Source organism: Balaenoptera physalus (assembly GCF_965194825.1).
Source record: "Balaenoptera physalus genome assembly, chromosome: 14".
In the NCBI taxonomy this organism is placed as follows: domain Eukaryota; kingdom Metazoa; phylum Chordata; class Mammalia; order Artiodactyla; family Balaenopteridae; genus Balaenoptera; species Balaenoptera physalus.
The window spans coordinates 28,991,830-29,008,690 of NC_138893.1; the positions used below are offsets into that span (position 1 = coordinate 28,991,830).

General features: G+C 44.3%; 1 protein-coding gene across 3 annotated transcripts in view; it reads left to right on the forward strand.

Moving 5' to 3' along the window:
• DHX32 (DEAH-box helicase 32 (putative)) overlaps positions 1–16,861 on the forward strand; it is a 54,935-nt gene that overhangs the window by 36,725 nt on the left and 1,349 nt on the right. For 2 of the 3 annotated variants that reach the window (XM_082423181.1, XM_082423182.1), the window contains 6 exons: positions 598–697; positions 789–947; positions 12,685–12,876; positions 13,520–13,669; positions 15,383–15,570; positions 16,468–16,649. In XM_082423181.1, the coding sequence (XP_082279307.1) occupies positions 598–697; positions 789–947; positions 12,685–12,876; positions 13,520–13,669; positions 15,383–15,570; positions 16,468–16,649 (971 nt within the window). The remainder of the gene's footprint in view (positions 1–597; positions 698–788; positions 948–12,684; positions 12,877–13,519; positions 13,670–15,382; positions 15,571–16,467; positions 16,650–16,861) is intronic. The other variant, XM_082423183.1, reaches the window with a different exon arrangement.

Genomic DNA, 16,861 nt, shown 5'->3' on the forward strand with positions numbered 1-16,861 from the left:
GTGACAGAGCAATTCCAGCCATTAGGAAGGTTCCCTTGGAACCAGTTTGGATTGATCTTATTGAATTAGTCCACCATTCAGAGAACCCAGGGTTATTACTTACCTTTAAACTACACCTAAGAAAAATCACTGTTAGTGCCACCTGCAGTTTTTGTGTTAGCTGATAGGACTGGAAAAACCCAGCATATGTAATAAAGATGAGACCCCTGGGATCACAGTCAATTTGAATAGAACCTTGAGGAAACACAGCACTGTTAGATGATCATCCTTTTCTCCACGTGGCACACGAGTGAATATCTGTCATCATTCAGCAGTATAGCGCTTTGAGAAGTGGCATTTGTATTTCAGCAGATGATACAGAGCTCTCATATTTATTGAAGCTACAATGAAAGCAGCCAACCCTTAAATCCATTTATCAAAGCTCTTGCAGTTTCCATCTCAAGGCAAGTGAAACAATAATAAATATTGTACAAAAGAAATGAGTCAGTAGCAGAGCATTTCGTAAAGTAAAGTGTGCAAACAGCAGTCACTTCAGGGCCAGCGAGCCTGGTAAATCTTGAGTGAGCTGATGCTTAAGATACTGTCTTTCGTTTAAAGGTGTACAACCCTAGAATAAGAGCAAACTCACTCGTCATGCAGCCCATCAGCCAGAGCCAAGCAGAGATACGCAAGCAGATTCTCGGTTCATCTTCTTCAGGTAGCACTGCAGACCCCAAAACCAACTCACGTAAGTTCCTGTCCGGAGGCAACACAGAAGCATTAAAACCGTTTTCCTTGGTTTCTTCTAGGAAAACTTTTCTGTCTGTACTCTGAAGAATTTGCCTCCGAAGACATGCGGCCACTTAAGCCGGCGGAAATGCAGGAAGCCAACCTAACCAGCATGGTGCTTTTTATGAAGAGAATCGACATCGCGGGCTTAGGCCACTGTGACTTCGTGAACAGACCAGGTAGCCGTGTGCCCGCGGGTCAGCAGGCGCCTGGCTGAGCCTTACCCTCGTACCTCTTGCCCGTCCCCAGTCCTAAGAGCAGTGGCCCTTGGTGGTGCAAGCAAGCCCGGGGCTTTGGTTTGTCCTGAAGCATTTTCCCCACTAGAGGTAAACATTCTCTAAAGTAATTTTTTAAATTTTTTAAAAAAAGCTACCCTCTAGGAAATATCTATTCTGGCATTGGAAAAGTGTCTGCCCTTGGCCACTGGAACATAGGGAGATGGGGCCAGGCCAGTAGAAACCCGGGGGGGTGGGGGATAGTGGACTAAGGGGGTGTAAGGCCGAACTGAACAGAGGAGGATTCTTGGCAGCGTTAGTGTTTCTCGGTGGGAAAACTTGTAGGCAAATGCCCTTCCTCGTGAATCGTACCGTCACCTGGGGAAAACCCACTCGAAGTTCACGTCTTTGTAATTAAGGGTAAATGGAGATACGAAGGGGGTACGGTTGTTAAGCATAAGACTGAGGCCTTAGAATTACAGTCTGAGCGTCTGTCTCCTGGGGAGCTCCCCCCTGCCGTCCAGTTCACTGAGGAGGGCGCTCTACCATGGGAGGGGTGCTGGCGTCCTCCCCGCTAGTGTCAGACCCGGCTGGGACCTGGGCTGCTCCCACGGGAACCACCAGGAATGCTGGACAGAAGGCTGAGGAAGCTCCAGGGCAGGCGCTCCTCCCGTGTGGCGAGGCTGCCAGAGCGGCAGCTTAGCTTCACTGCAACCAAGTGGGTACTCGAGTCCCTGTACAAAGGTTTCTGGTTTAAGTACTGATTGCCCTTCAGTTGATGTTTAGCTTTCACTCGTGCATTAATAAAAGAAAACATCCTTAATTCTTTCCACACGTTAGGCCCATGGTTAAAATTTTCACTGTGTTTATCAAAGGGGGTGATGGGCAGTGTATTAATCTTAGTGTTAGGATATTCATGGCATTTATCAAATTTGCACGAGAGAGCAGCCAGCCAAAAGACCTTGTAAGCAGAGTGTACTTAAAATGGAAACTGAAGAATTTCTACTGTTTTGCTGTACTTTGTCTCAGTTCCTATATTTTTCAGTCATTTTGTCCAGTGGTGCCATTAGGATTACAAGCACTTGAGAAATATAGGTTATATTAGAGTTACTGTTTCTCAAGTATTTCTTAAAATAGAGCATAGAATTTGGAGTAGGTTAAGTAAGAGGAGGGCCCCCTAAGAAAGCTAACCTTTGACATGAAAAGGTAGAAGAGAAAACAGAGTGTGGAGGAGACAGTTTCTCATTACAAGAAGAGCAGCCAAGGGGACGGTCCAAGACTCCAACCCTGGATGGTCCTGAGGGGCAGTGTCGGGGCCTCACCTAGAGGTCGCGATGTGAGTCCTCCCCTAGAACCGCACGGAGTTTTATATTGAAACTCTCCCAGCAAACACTTTGGAAAATCAATTACTTTGGGAAACTCTTTGGAATCTAACGTTCTGAACAGACTCTTCCCTAAAGGAGCAGTGGAATCTCTAGGAGGAAAGGGTCCAGGTGAGCTCCTATCTCGTCTAAGATTGATCTCCTTCCTCTGGAGCCCTCTCCTCCCTTGGCGCTGTCTGTTCTTGCAGGAAAAGGCTTGCTGTTCTCCAGCGGAAGCTCAGAGGTATGCGGGAAAGAGAGGTCTAAATCGAATGCATGTCAAGAAGGCCTTGGCATTTAGGTTCCTGGGGAGATTAGCACATCGCCTGGAGAACCGCCAAGTAGTCCCAGCCGGACGCCCGCCTCTGAGGATGCTAGCCAGCTTGGCTTCAGTAGAGCGTCCCCACCCGAGAGAAGGTCCCAGAAAAGGCCCGGCCCCTTCCTAACTAGCTGCAAGGATGAATATGCTAGTGATAAATATACCTGGAGGGAGTAGCTTGGAGGAAAGAAACAGTCATAGGATGTGATGTAAGGTGGTAAAGTATCTGTAGCAAACTCAGGCTGAGTGCATTTTTCTTTGACAGCAATGGCCAGAGTGACAGGACTGTGGCAAGTTAGAAAGGGTGTAGGCAGGGGCCTGGTGGGGAGCGGAGGGGGCGGGGATGGCTGGGGCCCCGGGGTGGGGGGCTGGGGGCAGGGTGATGCTGCCCAGAAAGGCTGGGAAACACGGGCTGCAGGATTCCTTTAGCTGTGATCCCTTAACTCTCAAGTAGTGAAGCCACTCTGCTCCTGGCTTTCACTCCGGTCCCTGAGAAAAAAGGAGTCTAGAAGGTGAGGGTGTGTCACTTGCATCCATTTCTCCCGACTTTCACCGCTGACCCCAGGGCTTCTGTCGTCGGCCAGCCAGTCACCACTGCAGAGACCACCCCCTGAAGAAACAGGTTTCATTTTTGAAAACTGCTCCCCTCTTAAGCCCAAGAACCACCACGTGTTGATTGCCTGGACATCTTCTTGTCGTGATAGTCGCTGTTTGGTGGACTAGCGCGAAGAGAGAAGAGCAGGCCTCGTAACAGCGAAGATTTTCAAAAGCAAACGGCAAACCACAGCCGTGCAGAGGAATTCCCGTGTCTCTCAGTGGTCACCTCTGCTGCTCACTCCACGGGGCTTAGAGCTGATAACGGGGGACAGAAGGGTGAGGGTGACAATTTATTTTTGTCCCCTGACAGTACGCACATATCTGTTTTCTGCTGTGCTTGGGGAAATGTAACTGTGGATTAACTCTGACTCATCGTTTTGAAAGAAAAAGAAAAAGATGATGCTTGCAGCTGCCGCATGTAGCTCCTCTTGTGAATGAAATACGCAGATGCAGCGGACCTGCCGCCCTTGTCGGGACTCGCGTAACATGAGGATAGAGGGTCTGCCCGCTTGTATCATGGGGGTTGTTGAGAGGTTCAAATGAGATTATTTATGCAGAAGTGCTCTGTGTACCGTGTAGGGTAGGAGGTGGGCACGTGCCAGCTTTTGTGAGCATGTCCTTGTGAAATTAAGCGAAACAGAGGCCTTTCCTTTCTCTCCTCTTCAGAGCCAAACTCTTAACCCTATTCCCTAAAAGTCCCAAGACTACTGAGAATCTACACCGTCCAACCAGCACCGTCTTGATTCTTCTGTTTTTCCCCTGCGTGGGCTCTTTACTTCCGTGCACACAGTGCCCAAGCTCCAGTCCTAAAACCCACCAGGCCAGAAACCTCATCTTCTGCCTCCGCCCTGTCCAGCTGTCACTTTCTTTCTCCATGTCCATCTGCACATGTGTACGTGTGTGTAATTCACATGTGTACGAGGCACACGGCAAGCCTTGTGTGAGCCCAGCTATCCTTCCCCGGGCCAGCTTCGTCCCTGCCTTTTCTAAGTCCCAGTGGCACTTTGATACACTCTTCCTTTGTGACAGAATTTCTGACGTATAGAATTCTTCTGGGTGCCAGTGCCAGTAACGCCACTCAGACTGGCATAAGCCAAAGTGCGTTGTGATAAGGAACTTGGGGTGTCTTATGAAATCCAAGACGAGAATGTGGCAGTGCCTCAGGGACACCTAAGGACAGAGGCTTGAACAGCACTGGTACTCAGCTTCTCGTCTCTGTCTCTTGGTTCTTCTCTCTCCTGCTGAGTGCCTGAGTAAATGTCCCCGTGACGGGGAGGGGAACAGCCTGTGATTCCTGCTATGTGACATCTAAAATGTTGGCAGACTTTTCAAGGCCATAGGAAAGATGCCATGTGAGGCCGTTGGTTCTGGAAATGACACAGCAGAGCCTTGCACTCCTCATCTGACCTGCACTCTTGCTTCGAATCAGCACTGGGTCAGTCCCTCCCTCCGGCTGGTGGACTTAACCCTTGTTCCAGATTAATGGCCTCTTTGTTTGTGAGCAGCCTTTCTGCAGATACCGTGGCAGGAAAACGCAGATTCAGTATTGGAGCCTGGCATTTGGGGTTCCATGGAAAAAGGGCACCGTAACGAAATAGTGTGATAAAAGCCCTTCAAGTTACTTTGAGTGATGGCAGTGGGGGAGGTGTGTGACCTTGTAGTGAGCTATCCTACAGGGAGTACGGCTGCCATTGGCAATAGAACTTAATAAAAATGATGATTTGTCCATATTGAAATCGCCTTCGGAATAAAGCAGTGTGATTTTGCACTGCTGTAAAGAAGAGGCCTCACACTGAAACATTTATATTCCATTTGTTAGCATTATTTACCATGGATTACACTTAAATAGCACTGCCATAAAGAACCCTCATCTAAACCCTTCTGCTTTTATCTAAGACAATCTTATGGGCCATACTGGGGAGATGTCTTAAAATGTAGAATGTAATATTAGCAAATCCTATTCGGTTATTTATTATTATTCCTTCACCTGTATAATCTGCATTCATTAACTTGTTCTTTCTAATATAATGAAACCCCAAGAATTTCCTCTCTTTTTCTGGTGTTCGGACCGAGAGCCGAATCATGAAGTTATGTCCGTTAGTAACTCTGTGTGCAGCCAACTCAACTCCAGGACATAAAAATGAGAAGTAGGTGCCCTTTGGGGACAGAGGCTGGCTGTTAAGCCAGATGCGCTTACAGGGACAGTTGCCAGAGATCCTGTAACTTACAATGCAGCAGCTTTGCTGATTTATGGAAATCGGTTTCTACACAACTTTCAGTAATTAACTTTGTGCTCCCAGTGCCCTCCTACTCTGTTTAATCTGAGATGCTTATTTCTGCTGCTGCTTCTTGCACCTTCTCTGGCATGTCAGCTGTTACTTTTTTTTTTTCCCCCAATCTTATGCTCAGTTAAGGTTTTCTATTGTGCTGTTTGTTGAACAGAAATCCTTAATTTTTTTTTAATTTTTGAATTTTATTTTATTTATTTTTTTATACTGCACGTTCTTATTAGTCATCAATTTTATACACATCAGTGTATACATGTCAATCCCAATCGCCCAATTCAGCACACCACCACCCCACCCCACCGCGGCTTTCCCCCCTTGGTGTCCATACGTTTGTTCTCTACATCTGTGTCTCAACTTCTGCCCTGCAAACCGGTTCATCTGTACCATTTTCCTAGGTTCCACATACATGCATTAATATCCGATATTTATTTTTCTCTTTCTGACTTACTTCACTCTGTATGACAGTCTCTAGATCCATCCACATCTCAACAAACAACCCAATTTCCTTCCTTTTTATGGCTGAGTAATATTCCATTGTATATATGTACCACATCTTCTTTATCCATTCGTCTGTTGATGGGCATTTAGGTTGCTTCCATGACCTGGCTATGGTAAAGAGTGCTGCAATGAACATTGGGGTGCATGTGTCTTTTTGAATTATGGTTTTCTCTGGGTATATGCCCAGTAGTAGGATGGCTGGGTCATATGGTAATTCTATTTTTAGCTTTTTAAGGAACCTCCATACTGTTCTCCATAGTGGCTGTATCAATTTACATTCCCACCAACGGTGCAAGAGGGTTCCCTTTTCTCCACACCTTCTCCAGCATTTGTTGTTTGTAGATTTTCTGATGATGCCTGTTCTAACTGGTGTGAGGTGATACCCCACTGTAGTTTTGATTTGCATTTCTCTACTAAGTAGTGATGTTGAGCAGCTTTTCATGTGCTTCTTGGCCATCTCTATGTCTTCTTTGGAGAAATGTCTATTTAGGTCTTCTGCCCATTTTTGGATTGGGTTGTTTGTTTCTTTAATATTGAGCTGCATGTGCTGGTTATATATCTTGGAGATTAATCCTTTGTCCATTGATTTGTTTGCAAATATTTTCTCCCGTTCTGAGGGTTGTCTTTTCATCTTGTTTATGGTTTTCTTTGCTGTGCAAAAGCTTTGAAGTTTCATTAGGTCCCATTTGTTTATTTTTGTTTTTATTTCCATTACTCTAGGAGGTGGATCAAAAAAGATCTTGCTGTGATTTATGTCAAAGAGTGTTCTTCCTATGTTTTCCTGGAAGAGTTTTATAGTGTCCGGTCTTACATTTAGGTCTCGAATCCATTTTGAGTTTATTTTTGTGTATGGTGTTAGGGAGTATTCTAATTTCATTCTTTTACATGTAGCTGTCCAGTTTTCCCAGCACCACTTATTGAAGAGACTGTCTTTTCTCCATTGTATATCCTTGCCTCCTTTGTCATAGATTAGTTGACCATAGGTGCGTGGGTTTATCTTTGGGCTTTCTATCTTGTTCCATTGATCTATGTTTCTGTTTTTGTGCCAGTACCATATTGTCTTGATTACTGTAGCTTTGTAGTATAGCCTGAAGTCAGGGAGTCTGATTCCTCCAGCTCCGTTTTTTTCCCTCAAGACTGCTTTGGCTATTCGGGGTCTTTTGTGTCTCCATACAAATTTTAAGATGATTTGTTCTAGTTCCGTAAAAAATGCCATTGGTAATTTGATAGGGATTGCATTGAATCTGTAGATTGCTTTGGGTATTATAGTCATTTTCACAATGTTGATTCTTCCAATCCAAGAACATGGTATATCTCTCCATCTGTTGGTATCATCTTTAATTTCTTTCATCAGTGTCTTATAGTTTTCTGCGTACAGGTCTTTTGTCTCCCTAGGTAGATTTATTCCTAGGTATTTTATTCTTTTTGTTGCAGTGGTAAATGGAAGTGTTTCCTTAATTTCTCTTTCAGATTTTTCATCATTAGTGTATAGGAATGCAAGAGATTTCTGTGCATTAATTTTGTATCCTGCAACTTTACCAAATTCATTGATTAGCTCTAGTAGTTTTCTGGTGGCATTTTTAGGATTCTCTATGTATAGTGTCATGTCATCTGCAAACAGGGACAGTTTTACTTCTTCTTTATCAATTTGTATTCCTTTTATTTTTCTTCTCTGATTGCCATGGCTAGGACTTCCAAAACTATGTTGAATAATAGTGGTGAGAGTGGACATCCTTGTCTCATTCCTGATCTTAGAGGAAATGCTTTCAGTTTTTCACCATTGAGAATGATGTTTGCTGTGGGTTTGTCATATATGGCCTTTATTATGTTGAGGTAGGTTCCCTCTATGCCCACTTTCTAGAGAGTTTTTATCATAAATAGGTGTTGAATTTTGTCAAAAGCTTTTTCTGCATCTATTGAGATGATCATATAGTTTTTATTCTTCAATTTGTTATTATGGTGTATCACATTGATTGATTTGCGTATATTGAAGAATCCTTGCATCCCTGGGATAAATCCCACTTGATCATGGTGTATGATCCTTTTAATGTGTTGTTGGATTCTGTTTGCTAGTATTTTGTTGAGGATTTTTGCATCTATATTCATCAGTGATATTGGTTTGTAATTTTCTTTTTATGTAGTCTCTTTGTCTGGTTTTGGTATCAGGGTGATGGTGGCCTCATAGAATGAGTTTGGGAGTGTTCCTTCCTCTGCAATATTTTGGAAGAGTTTGAGAAGGATCGGTGTTAGCTCTTCTCTAAATGTTTGATAGAATTCGCCTGTGAAGCCATCTGGTCGTGGACTTCTGTTTGCTGGAAGATTTTTAATCACAGTTTCAATTTCATTACTTGTGATTGGTCTGTTCATATATTCTGTTTCTTCCTGGTTCAGTCTTGGAAGGTTATACCTTTCTAAGAATTTGTCCATTTCTTCCAGGTTGTCCATTTTATTGGCATAGAGTTGCTTGTAGTAGTCTCTTAGGATGCTTTGTATTTCTGCGGTGTCTGTTGTAACTTCTCCTTTTTCATTTCTAATTTTATTGATTTGAGTCCTCTCCCTCTTTTTCTTGAGGAGTCTGGCTAATGGTTTATCAATTTTGTTTACCTTCTCAAAGAACCAGCTTTTAGTTTTATTGATCTTTGCTATTGTTTTCTTTGTTTCTATTTCATTTATTTCTGTTGTGATCTTTTTTATTTTTTTCCTTCTGCTAACTTTGGGTTTTGTTTGTTCTTCTTTCTCTAGTCCCTTTAGGTGTAAGGTTAGATTGTTTATTTGAGATTTTTCTTGTTTCTTGAGGTAGGCTGGTATAGCTATAAACTTCCCTCTTAGAAATGCTTTCGCCGCGTCCCATAGGTTTTGGATCATCGTGTTTTCATTGTCATTTTTCTCTAGGTATTTTTTGATTTCCTCTTTGATTTCTTCAGTGATCTCTTGGTTATTTAGTAACGTATTGTTCAGCCTCCATGTGTTTGTGTTTTTTACGGGGTTTTTTCCATGTAATTGATTTCTTGTCTCATAGCATTGTGGTCAGAAGAGATGCTTGATATGATTTCAATTTTCTTAAATTTACTGAGGCTTGATTTGTGACCCAAGATGTGATCTATCGTGGAGAATGTTCCGTGCACACTTGAGAAGAACGTGTAATCTGCTGTTTTTGGATGGAATGTCCTATAAATATCAATTAAATCTATCTGGTCTATTGTGTCATTTAAAGCTTCTGTTTCCTTATTAATATTCTGTCTGGATGATCTGCCCATTGGTGTAAGTGAGGTGTTAAAGCCCCCCACTATTACTGTGTTACTGTCAATTTCCTCTTTTATAGCTGTTAGCATTCGCCTTATGTATGGAGGTGCTCCTATGTTGGGTGCATATATATTTATAATTGTTATATGTTCTTCGTGGATTGATCCCTTGATCATTATGTAGTGTCCTTCCTTGTCTCTTGTAACATTCTTTATTTTAAAGTCTATTTTATCTGATATGAGTATGGCTACTCCAGCTTTCTTTTGATTTCCATTTGCATGGAATATCTTTTACCATCCCCTCACTTTCAGTCTGTATCTGTCCCTAGGTCTGAAGTGGGTCTCTTGTAGACAGCATACATATGGGTCTTGTTTTTGTATCCATTCAGCGAGACTGTGTGTTTTGGTTGGAGCATTTAATCCATTCACATTTAAGGTAATTATCAATATGTATATTCCTATGACCATTTTCTTAATTGTTTCGGGTTTGTTTTTGTAGTTCCTTTTCTCCTCTTGTGTTTCCCACTCAAACAAGTTCCTTTAGCATTTGTTGTAGAGCTGGTTTGGTGGAGCTGAATTCTCTTAGCTTTTGCGTGTCTGTAAAGCTTTTGATTTCTCTGTTGAATCTGAATGAGATCCTTACCGGGTAGAGTAATCTTGGTTGTAAGTTCTTCCCTTTCATCACTTTAAGTATATCATGCCACTCCTTTCTGGCTTGTAGAGTTTCTGCTGAGAAATCAGCTGTTAACTTTATGGGAGTTCCCTTGTATGTTATTTGTCGTTTTTCCCTTGCTGCTTTCAATAATTTTTCTTTGTCTTTAACTTTTGCCAATTTGATTACTATGTGTCTCAGCGTGTTTCTCCTTGGGTTTATCCTGTATGGGACTCGCTGCGCTTCCTGGACTTGGGTCGCTATTTCCTTTCCCATGTTAGGGAAGTTTTCGACTATAATCTCTTCAAATATTTTCTCTGGTCCTTTCTCTCTCTCTTCTCCTTCTGGGACCCCTATAATGCGAATGTTGTTGTGTTTAATGTTGTCGCAGAGGTCTCTTAGGCTGTCTTCATTTCTTTTCATTCTTTTTTCTTTGTTCTGCGGCAGTGAACTACACCATTCTGTCTTCCAGGTCACTTATCTGTTCTTCTGCCTCAGTTATTCTGCTATTGATTCCTTAAGGTGTATTTTTCATTTCAGTTATTGTATCGTTCATCTCTGTTTGTTTGTTCTTTAATTCTTCTAGGTCTTTGTTAAACATTTCTTGCATCTTCTCGATCTTTGCCTCCATTCTTTTTCCGAGGTCCTAGATCATCTTCACTATCATTATTCTGAATTCTTTTTCTGGAAGGTTGCCTGTCTCCACTTCATTTAGTTGTTTTTCTGGGATTTTATCTTGTTCCTTCATCTGGTACATAGCCCTCTGCCTTTTCATCTTGTCTGTCTTTCTGTGAATGTGGTTTTTGTTCCACAGGCTGCAGGATTGTAGTTCTTGCTTCTGCTGTCTGCCCTCTGGTGGATGAGGCCATCTCTGTTACGTTTGATTTCATGGCTCACTGATGGCTCGGACTTTTTTTCTAAATAGCCTGTCTGTTTACTTCCCGGGACTGTGATTTCTCAAGGTCTCATCCTTGCCCCAGGGTCTCCAAATGAACAAGGAGTCCACCAGTGCTCCTGGCTAGTGCCCTGGAGAGGCCAAGGGGTCAGAATCCAAGAACAGAATCCCCTGAGGCCGTGCTCTTCTCAGTTTTAAATCTTGATGAAAGAAACCAGAAACAGGGACGTTCAGCTTCTTTTCTCCCAGGTGGGGTGAAAGCCGCGCCCGAGTCCTCTAGCAGATGCCTGGGTTCTCTGCAGGCTTGCTCATAGCCCCCCTCAGCCCAACACTTACTTGCTTTCCCAGTAACTTATCTTTCACTGGCAAATCACGTGGCAGAGGTGGAGGCCAGGCCCATTCCACGCTGTCTCCTCCAGCAAGAGGCCTGGGGATGCAAGGAGCTGCGTGCAGCACCGGGGGTCCTTACCCAGCCCGCAGCGGGGGTCTCTCCCAGTGTTCCCAGGTCTCTTGATGGGAATAGGGGGACTTTATCAAATCTGAATTTGGGACTGGCTTTTGAGTTACACAGTTTGCTTGAAATTTTGACAAATAGCTTAGTGGTCAAAGTTTGGGCAGCAAATAAGTAAATTTGTACTGTTCATTACCTTGAACTCCCAGCTACAAGGAGGTTAAACTGCTTCTCAGGTCCCCACAGGCTCTGTCTCCCGCCTGCCAGGAACATGTTGGAAGTGAGACAAGTGAAAGCCGTTGAGTAGCTCATAAATCCTTCCGTTTCTTGGGTAGAACAATCCAGCAGCTTCATGCTGTGTGATTTGCTTCTTTGTGAGGCCTGGTGAAAAACACATGTATTCATATTAATGTGACTTTATTTTGCAAGGACAAGGAGAATACCTCACTTTGAATAAATGGATTTATCTTTGTAGGTGGATATTAAGCATATATAATAAAAATACACCATTATTGATGTCATATAAACTTATAAGGGAAATAAAGGGATGGGGAAAATTAGCCTTTGGTCCTTACTTGTACTGGCAAATAGCTCTTTCAACATCCTTGTCTACCATTTCTGTCATCTGGGTCAGTTTCAATTGATTCGTTTTTCTCTTTATTATGGGATTATATTTTCCTGCTTTTCATGCCTCATAATATTTGTTGGATGCTAGACATTGTACATTTTACTGGGTTGGATACTGGATACTTTGTATTCCTGTAAATATTCTTGAGCTTTGTCCTGGGATGCAGAGTGATCCTTTCAGGTCTTGACTTTAGAATTAGTTAGGTGGCACTGGAACAGTGTACATGTGGGGTGTAGTTATTCTGTTTCCCCCCCAGAGTCCCATGAATCATGAGGCTTTCCAGCCTGGCTGGTGGGAACGGGCATATCTAGATCCCGTGTGAGCACCAGGTACTGACCCTCTGCTGCTCTGGATGGTTCCTTCTCTGGCCTGGAGTGGAGTGAATGGGCCCTGCTGACTGACTGAGGGGCTCTCGTACATCCTCTGAGTCCTTGCTCTAGAGCTCTCTCCTCTCAGGAGGTCCGACCTGCAGGCTCTGGCCACCTTAGTCTCCCTGGACCCTCAGCACCCTCTCCATAACTCGGGGAGTCTGGCAGCTCCCCTTGGGTCCCCTCCCAGCACCGCAGCCTGGAAACTCTCTCAAGGCAGTAAGCTGGGCATTCCTTCCAGGAATCACTGTCCTTCGTTGCCTGATGTTCTTTGTCTTGCGAACTCTTGTTTCATATATTTTGTTCATTGTTTGGTTGTTTTGTGTGGGAGGGAAAATCCAGTACCTGTTACTCCATCTTGGTTGTATGAAACTTTCTAATTATTAATTTTGTCTTCCCTAGCACCGGAAAGTTTGATGCAGGCTTTGGAAGACTTAGATTATCTGGCAGCACTGGACAATGATGGAAATCTTTCCGAATTTGGAATCATCATGTCAGAGTTTCCTCTTGATCCACAACTCTCCAAGTCTATCTTAGCATCCTGTGAATTTGACTGTGTAGATGAAATGCTAACAATCGCTGCCATGGTAACAGGTATTCCTTCGATGGCTCTTTTGTACTGTGTATCTGCAGCAGGTATAGATTTAAATGAGATCCATTTGAAATGATAATGAAATATTTTAGTAGTTTAAAAATGTAGAAAATTATAAGAATTGCCTTAATATGAAAAAATCTAAATAAAAACCCAGTGAATTTCTTAAATCAGACAGGTGAAAGCATACCAAGTTCGCTTTTGCTGAAGTAATTGGTACAGATCAAGAAAAACGTGTCACGTGTGCGTGTTTTTTATTTCCTACCACCTCATTCATCTTGGTTTATAGGTTTTAATTGATTCTTTTACTGGCAGGACAAACCAAAGGCTATGCTGCATTAGGACCTGAGTTCTAATCCTGTCCCTGGACCGGGGGCTGTAATATTTACAAGCAGGGTGTCCGCTGTGCTGAGCAGACCTGAGAAAAGCTAACATACAGGAGCAAGGAGAAGCACAAGATGACAGCCCACCCTACAGTTCTCTGATTTCTAAGTAAACAGGATAGCATGTTATTCACAGAGTAAGACAGGAGCAGGGCCACAAACAGCAGTGAGCCCCCATCCGTTCCCCCCGCAGCCTGTCGTGCTAAAGGGCTAAAGGGCACATCTCATTATTGCTGACCTTCTTACCTTTTGCATCTTAAAGCTCCTAATTGCTTTTCGCATCTGCCCCGGGGAGCAGAGGAGGCCGCCTTGTCTTGTTGGAAGAAGTTCTTACATCCTGAAGGAGATCACTTCACCCTCATCAACATTTACAAGGCCTACCAGGACATGGCTCTGAATTCCACCAGCGAACGTAAGTGAATGCTTGGCCGTCTCAGAAATTACCTCCGAATTCCACCTTTCCTTCCCCAGACAAAGCTGGGTTGTTATTCGTCCAACACCCTTTCTCTCCAGCCCCCTTGGTCATTTGAGTGGGATGGCGCTTGAGGCCCTCAGGCACCCGCAGGTGAGCAGTAGAGACACGCCCCCTGCTCCCACAGAGGGCGGCCCTGCATCCACAGACCCGGCACCCAGCCCGGCAGCCTTCAGAGCGAGCTCGCTGGGGACACAGGGACGGGGGACACAGACTTGCACAGCGTGGCTCCTGTCCTCTCGGGTCCAGGGAGGAAGGAAAGGAACTGCCATCTCTAGGTGCCCACCGGCCAGAGCTGTGCTTTGTGCCTTTCATAACGTGGCATGCTCACTACTGAATGGAGAGAGAATATGGAGCATTCAAAACAAAACAAACAAAACCCCCAGCTCCAGGTAATAGTAACGAATAGGCTGATGAGCTGAGGGAGGCTGGAGCCTGGCCGAGGAGGGGAGAGGGGCGGGGAGGGCGTCCAGGGGAGTAGAATGGCCTGGTGCAGAGCTGCGGCAGAAGTCCTGGGTACGTCTAAACCACGGTGGGTATGTTCCCGTTCCCAGTGGTGCGGGAACGGAAAATTCCTCCACGTGAAACTCCTGTGCTGGGCCTTAAAGACAGGAAGGGGGTCTCCAGGGGCAGACGGGGCAAAGCAGTGAGGCGGACACAGCCGGAGGGGAGCTCCCTTCCTTCCAGGAGGATTGTTCTCACCTTTGTTCTCCACGATGCTGCTTTTACCGCCTTTGCTCCAGCAGATGGTGTGAAAAATGTTTAAAGTGAAGTGAAAAGTATGACAGCAGTCAGAGTGGCAGAGCAGGAAGTTAGTTTTTCACAGCTGAGCAGAAAAAGTTGTCAGCGGAGCCAGAAAGTACATGAGGGCCTTGGCATCTTCGGAGGGCAAGCAGGTGGCGGTCGTCGTTGGACCAAGTGCACGCACTCCTGTGGCTCCAGATGGGCCTGAGTGAGTGGACGGGAAGGACCGACGGAGGTCTGCGGCCCGCTGCGCCGAGGCCACGTGCGCTTCCAGGCCACGGCAAAACTCTGGGTCCAGCTAATCGCAGACGGCAAGAAAGAATAACTTCACACTGATCCAGGGGACTGAATTTCGATACAGAATTTGCAGCTAGGGTAGGCGAGCTTAACTGTGACATCATTAATTCCCACATCAGCCTAGTAGTAATCCTTTTCCTATAATTAAGTAAAGTATGTGAGATATTTTCATGGATCAGAGCTATCTGTACTGTAAGCTTTTTCCCTCCTAGTTTGATTGAATGTCGTGGGCACGTACATCCTCGCCGTACGCACACTGGACGAAATGTTGATCTTGAGACAGTCTCCTCTGCCCCTTACGAGCCAGATGAGGGTGCTATAGTATTGGTCAGCGCTAGGGACCTGCACTTTACAGTTGGTGGGCTCATGGAGTCCCCCCCGCAGCCACTGCAGGTCCTGCCAGCCGGCACCCTCTCCCTTCCCAGCAGTGCCAGGGACAGCCACTCCCGCGGCCACCGGAGGTCCCCGTCCTTGCTGCCTCCCTCCCACTCACTCATGTGACAACCTTGTTAGGAGAGGACACAGAGAGACGCAGAGGCCGAGCGCCTTCCCGCCTGGGCTCTCTCAGTTACGACAAGTCATTTCTAAATAGTTTTGTTCGTTCCTTCCTAGACTGTGTTGAAAAGTGGTGTCACGATTACTTCCTCAACTGCTCTGCACTCAGGATGGCAGATGTTATCCGAGCCGAACTCTTAGAAATCATCAAGCGAATCGAGCTTCCTTACACAGAACCTGCTTTTGGCTCAAAGGAAAACACTCTGAACATAAGGAAAGCTCTTCTCTCTGGTTATTTCATGCAGGTAAGAATGGATAAGGCCACACCTGTAGTGTGCACTTTACAAAATTTCACATATTCAGGACATCCTGTCAGAAACCTCCCACTTAGGATGATTATTGTATTGATGTTAACTTTAAAATAAAACTAAAAACCCTTCTATGTCATTAAAGATTTGGTATTTAAATACACTTCCCCTCAGGGGAATGGAGGACTAAGCTAGAACATTCTCTCTGTCCAGAAGACCTTTTCCATCACAGAGGAGTTGTTACAACACTCCGGCTGAACAGTTACAGCCCCGCATCTCACCTGTTTGCTCCCAGGTACCTGGTGATGTAATTAATGCCCACCAAGAAGTAAAGGCAACAGCCCATTTGTTTCTTTCCCAGCGTGGAGGTTGACTAACGTAGCGCCTCTAAACTAAAGCACATTACAGAATAAGTATGCACCACCTAAACTCTAAAGCACTCTTAATGGAGAAAAAGGACATTTTAGCATGGATTTCCTCATCTGTATGGAAGAAGTAAGGTTACCTGCATCACAGGGTTATCATGAGGATTAAATGAGCTTAAACGTCAAGTGTAAAGCACTGGACATTTGCAAGCGTGGTGCATAATGTGACAGGGAACGTGCTAGCTTTATTTCTTGACCAAAACATTCACCTCTGTAGCTGCACTATTTTGGCATGCTGCCCTGAAATTGATGAAATTAGTTAACATTATCATCATCACTGGCTCCAAGTTTTGAGCAAAACATGTTTATGTCTTATTTTCTATATCTGAAACTAGAAAACATGGGCAGCAAATTTGTAGTTTTAACCATTCTGTATGAAGTATTTTGGAATTTTTAAAACAAAATATTTTTGTGTATCGATCTCCATATTAATACAAAATCCTTTTTTCTTTAAAACGCTGCCTTTTAGATTGCTCGGGATGTTGATGGGTCAGGCAATTACTTAATGCTGACGCACAAGCAAGTTGCACAGCTGCATCCCCTTTCTTGTTACTCTGTCACCAAGAAGATGCCAGAGTGGGTTCTCTTCCATAAATTCAGCATATCTGACAACAACTACATCAGGATCGCCTCAGAAATCTCTCCTGAGCTGTAAGTTTAACGGAGAAAAAGGGGGTTTCTTGGAATTCATACATGAAGAGCAAATGACAAATTTGGTTTTTCTTACATTTTCAATATAAGTTTATACTGCTACCAATCTAAATTATGTTGAGAGTACCTACTGAAGGCAGGTCTCCGTAGATGACTAAGAAATGTTCACGCCTCTGAGATTACAGCATAAAGAGAGAACACAGTATAGAAAT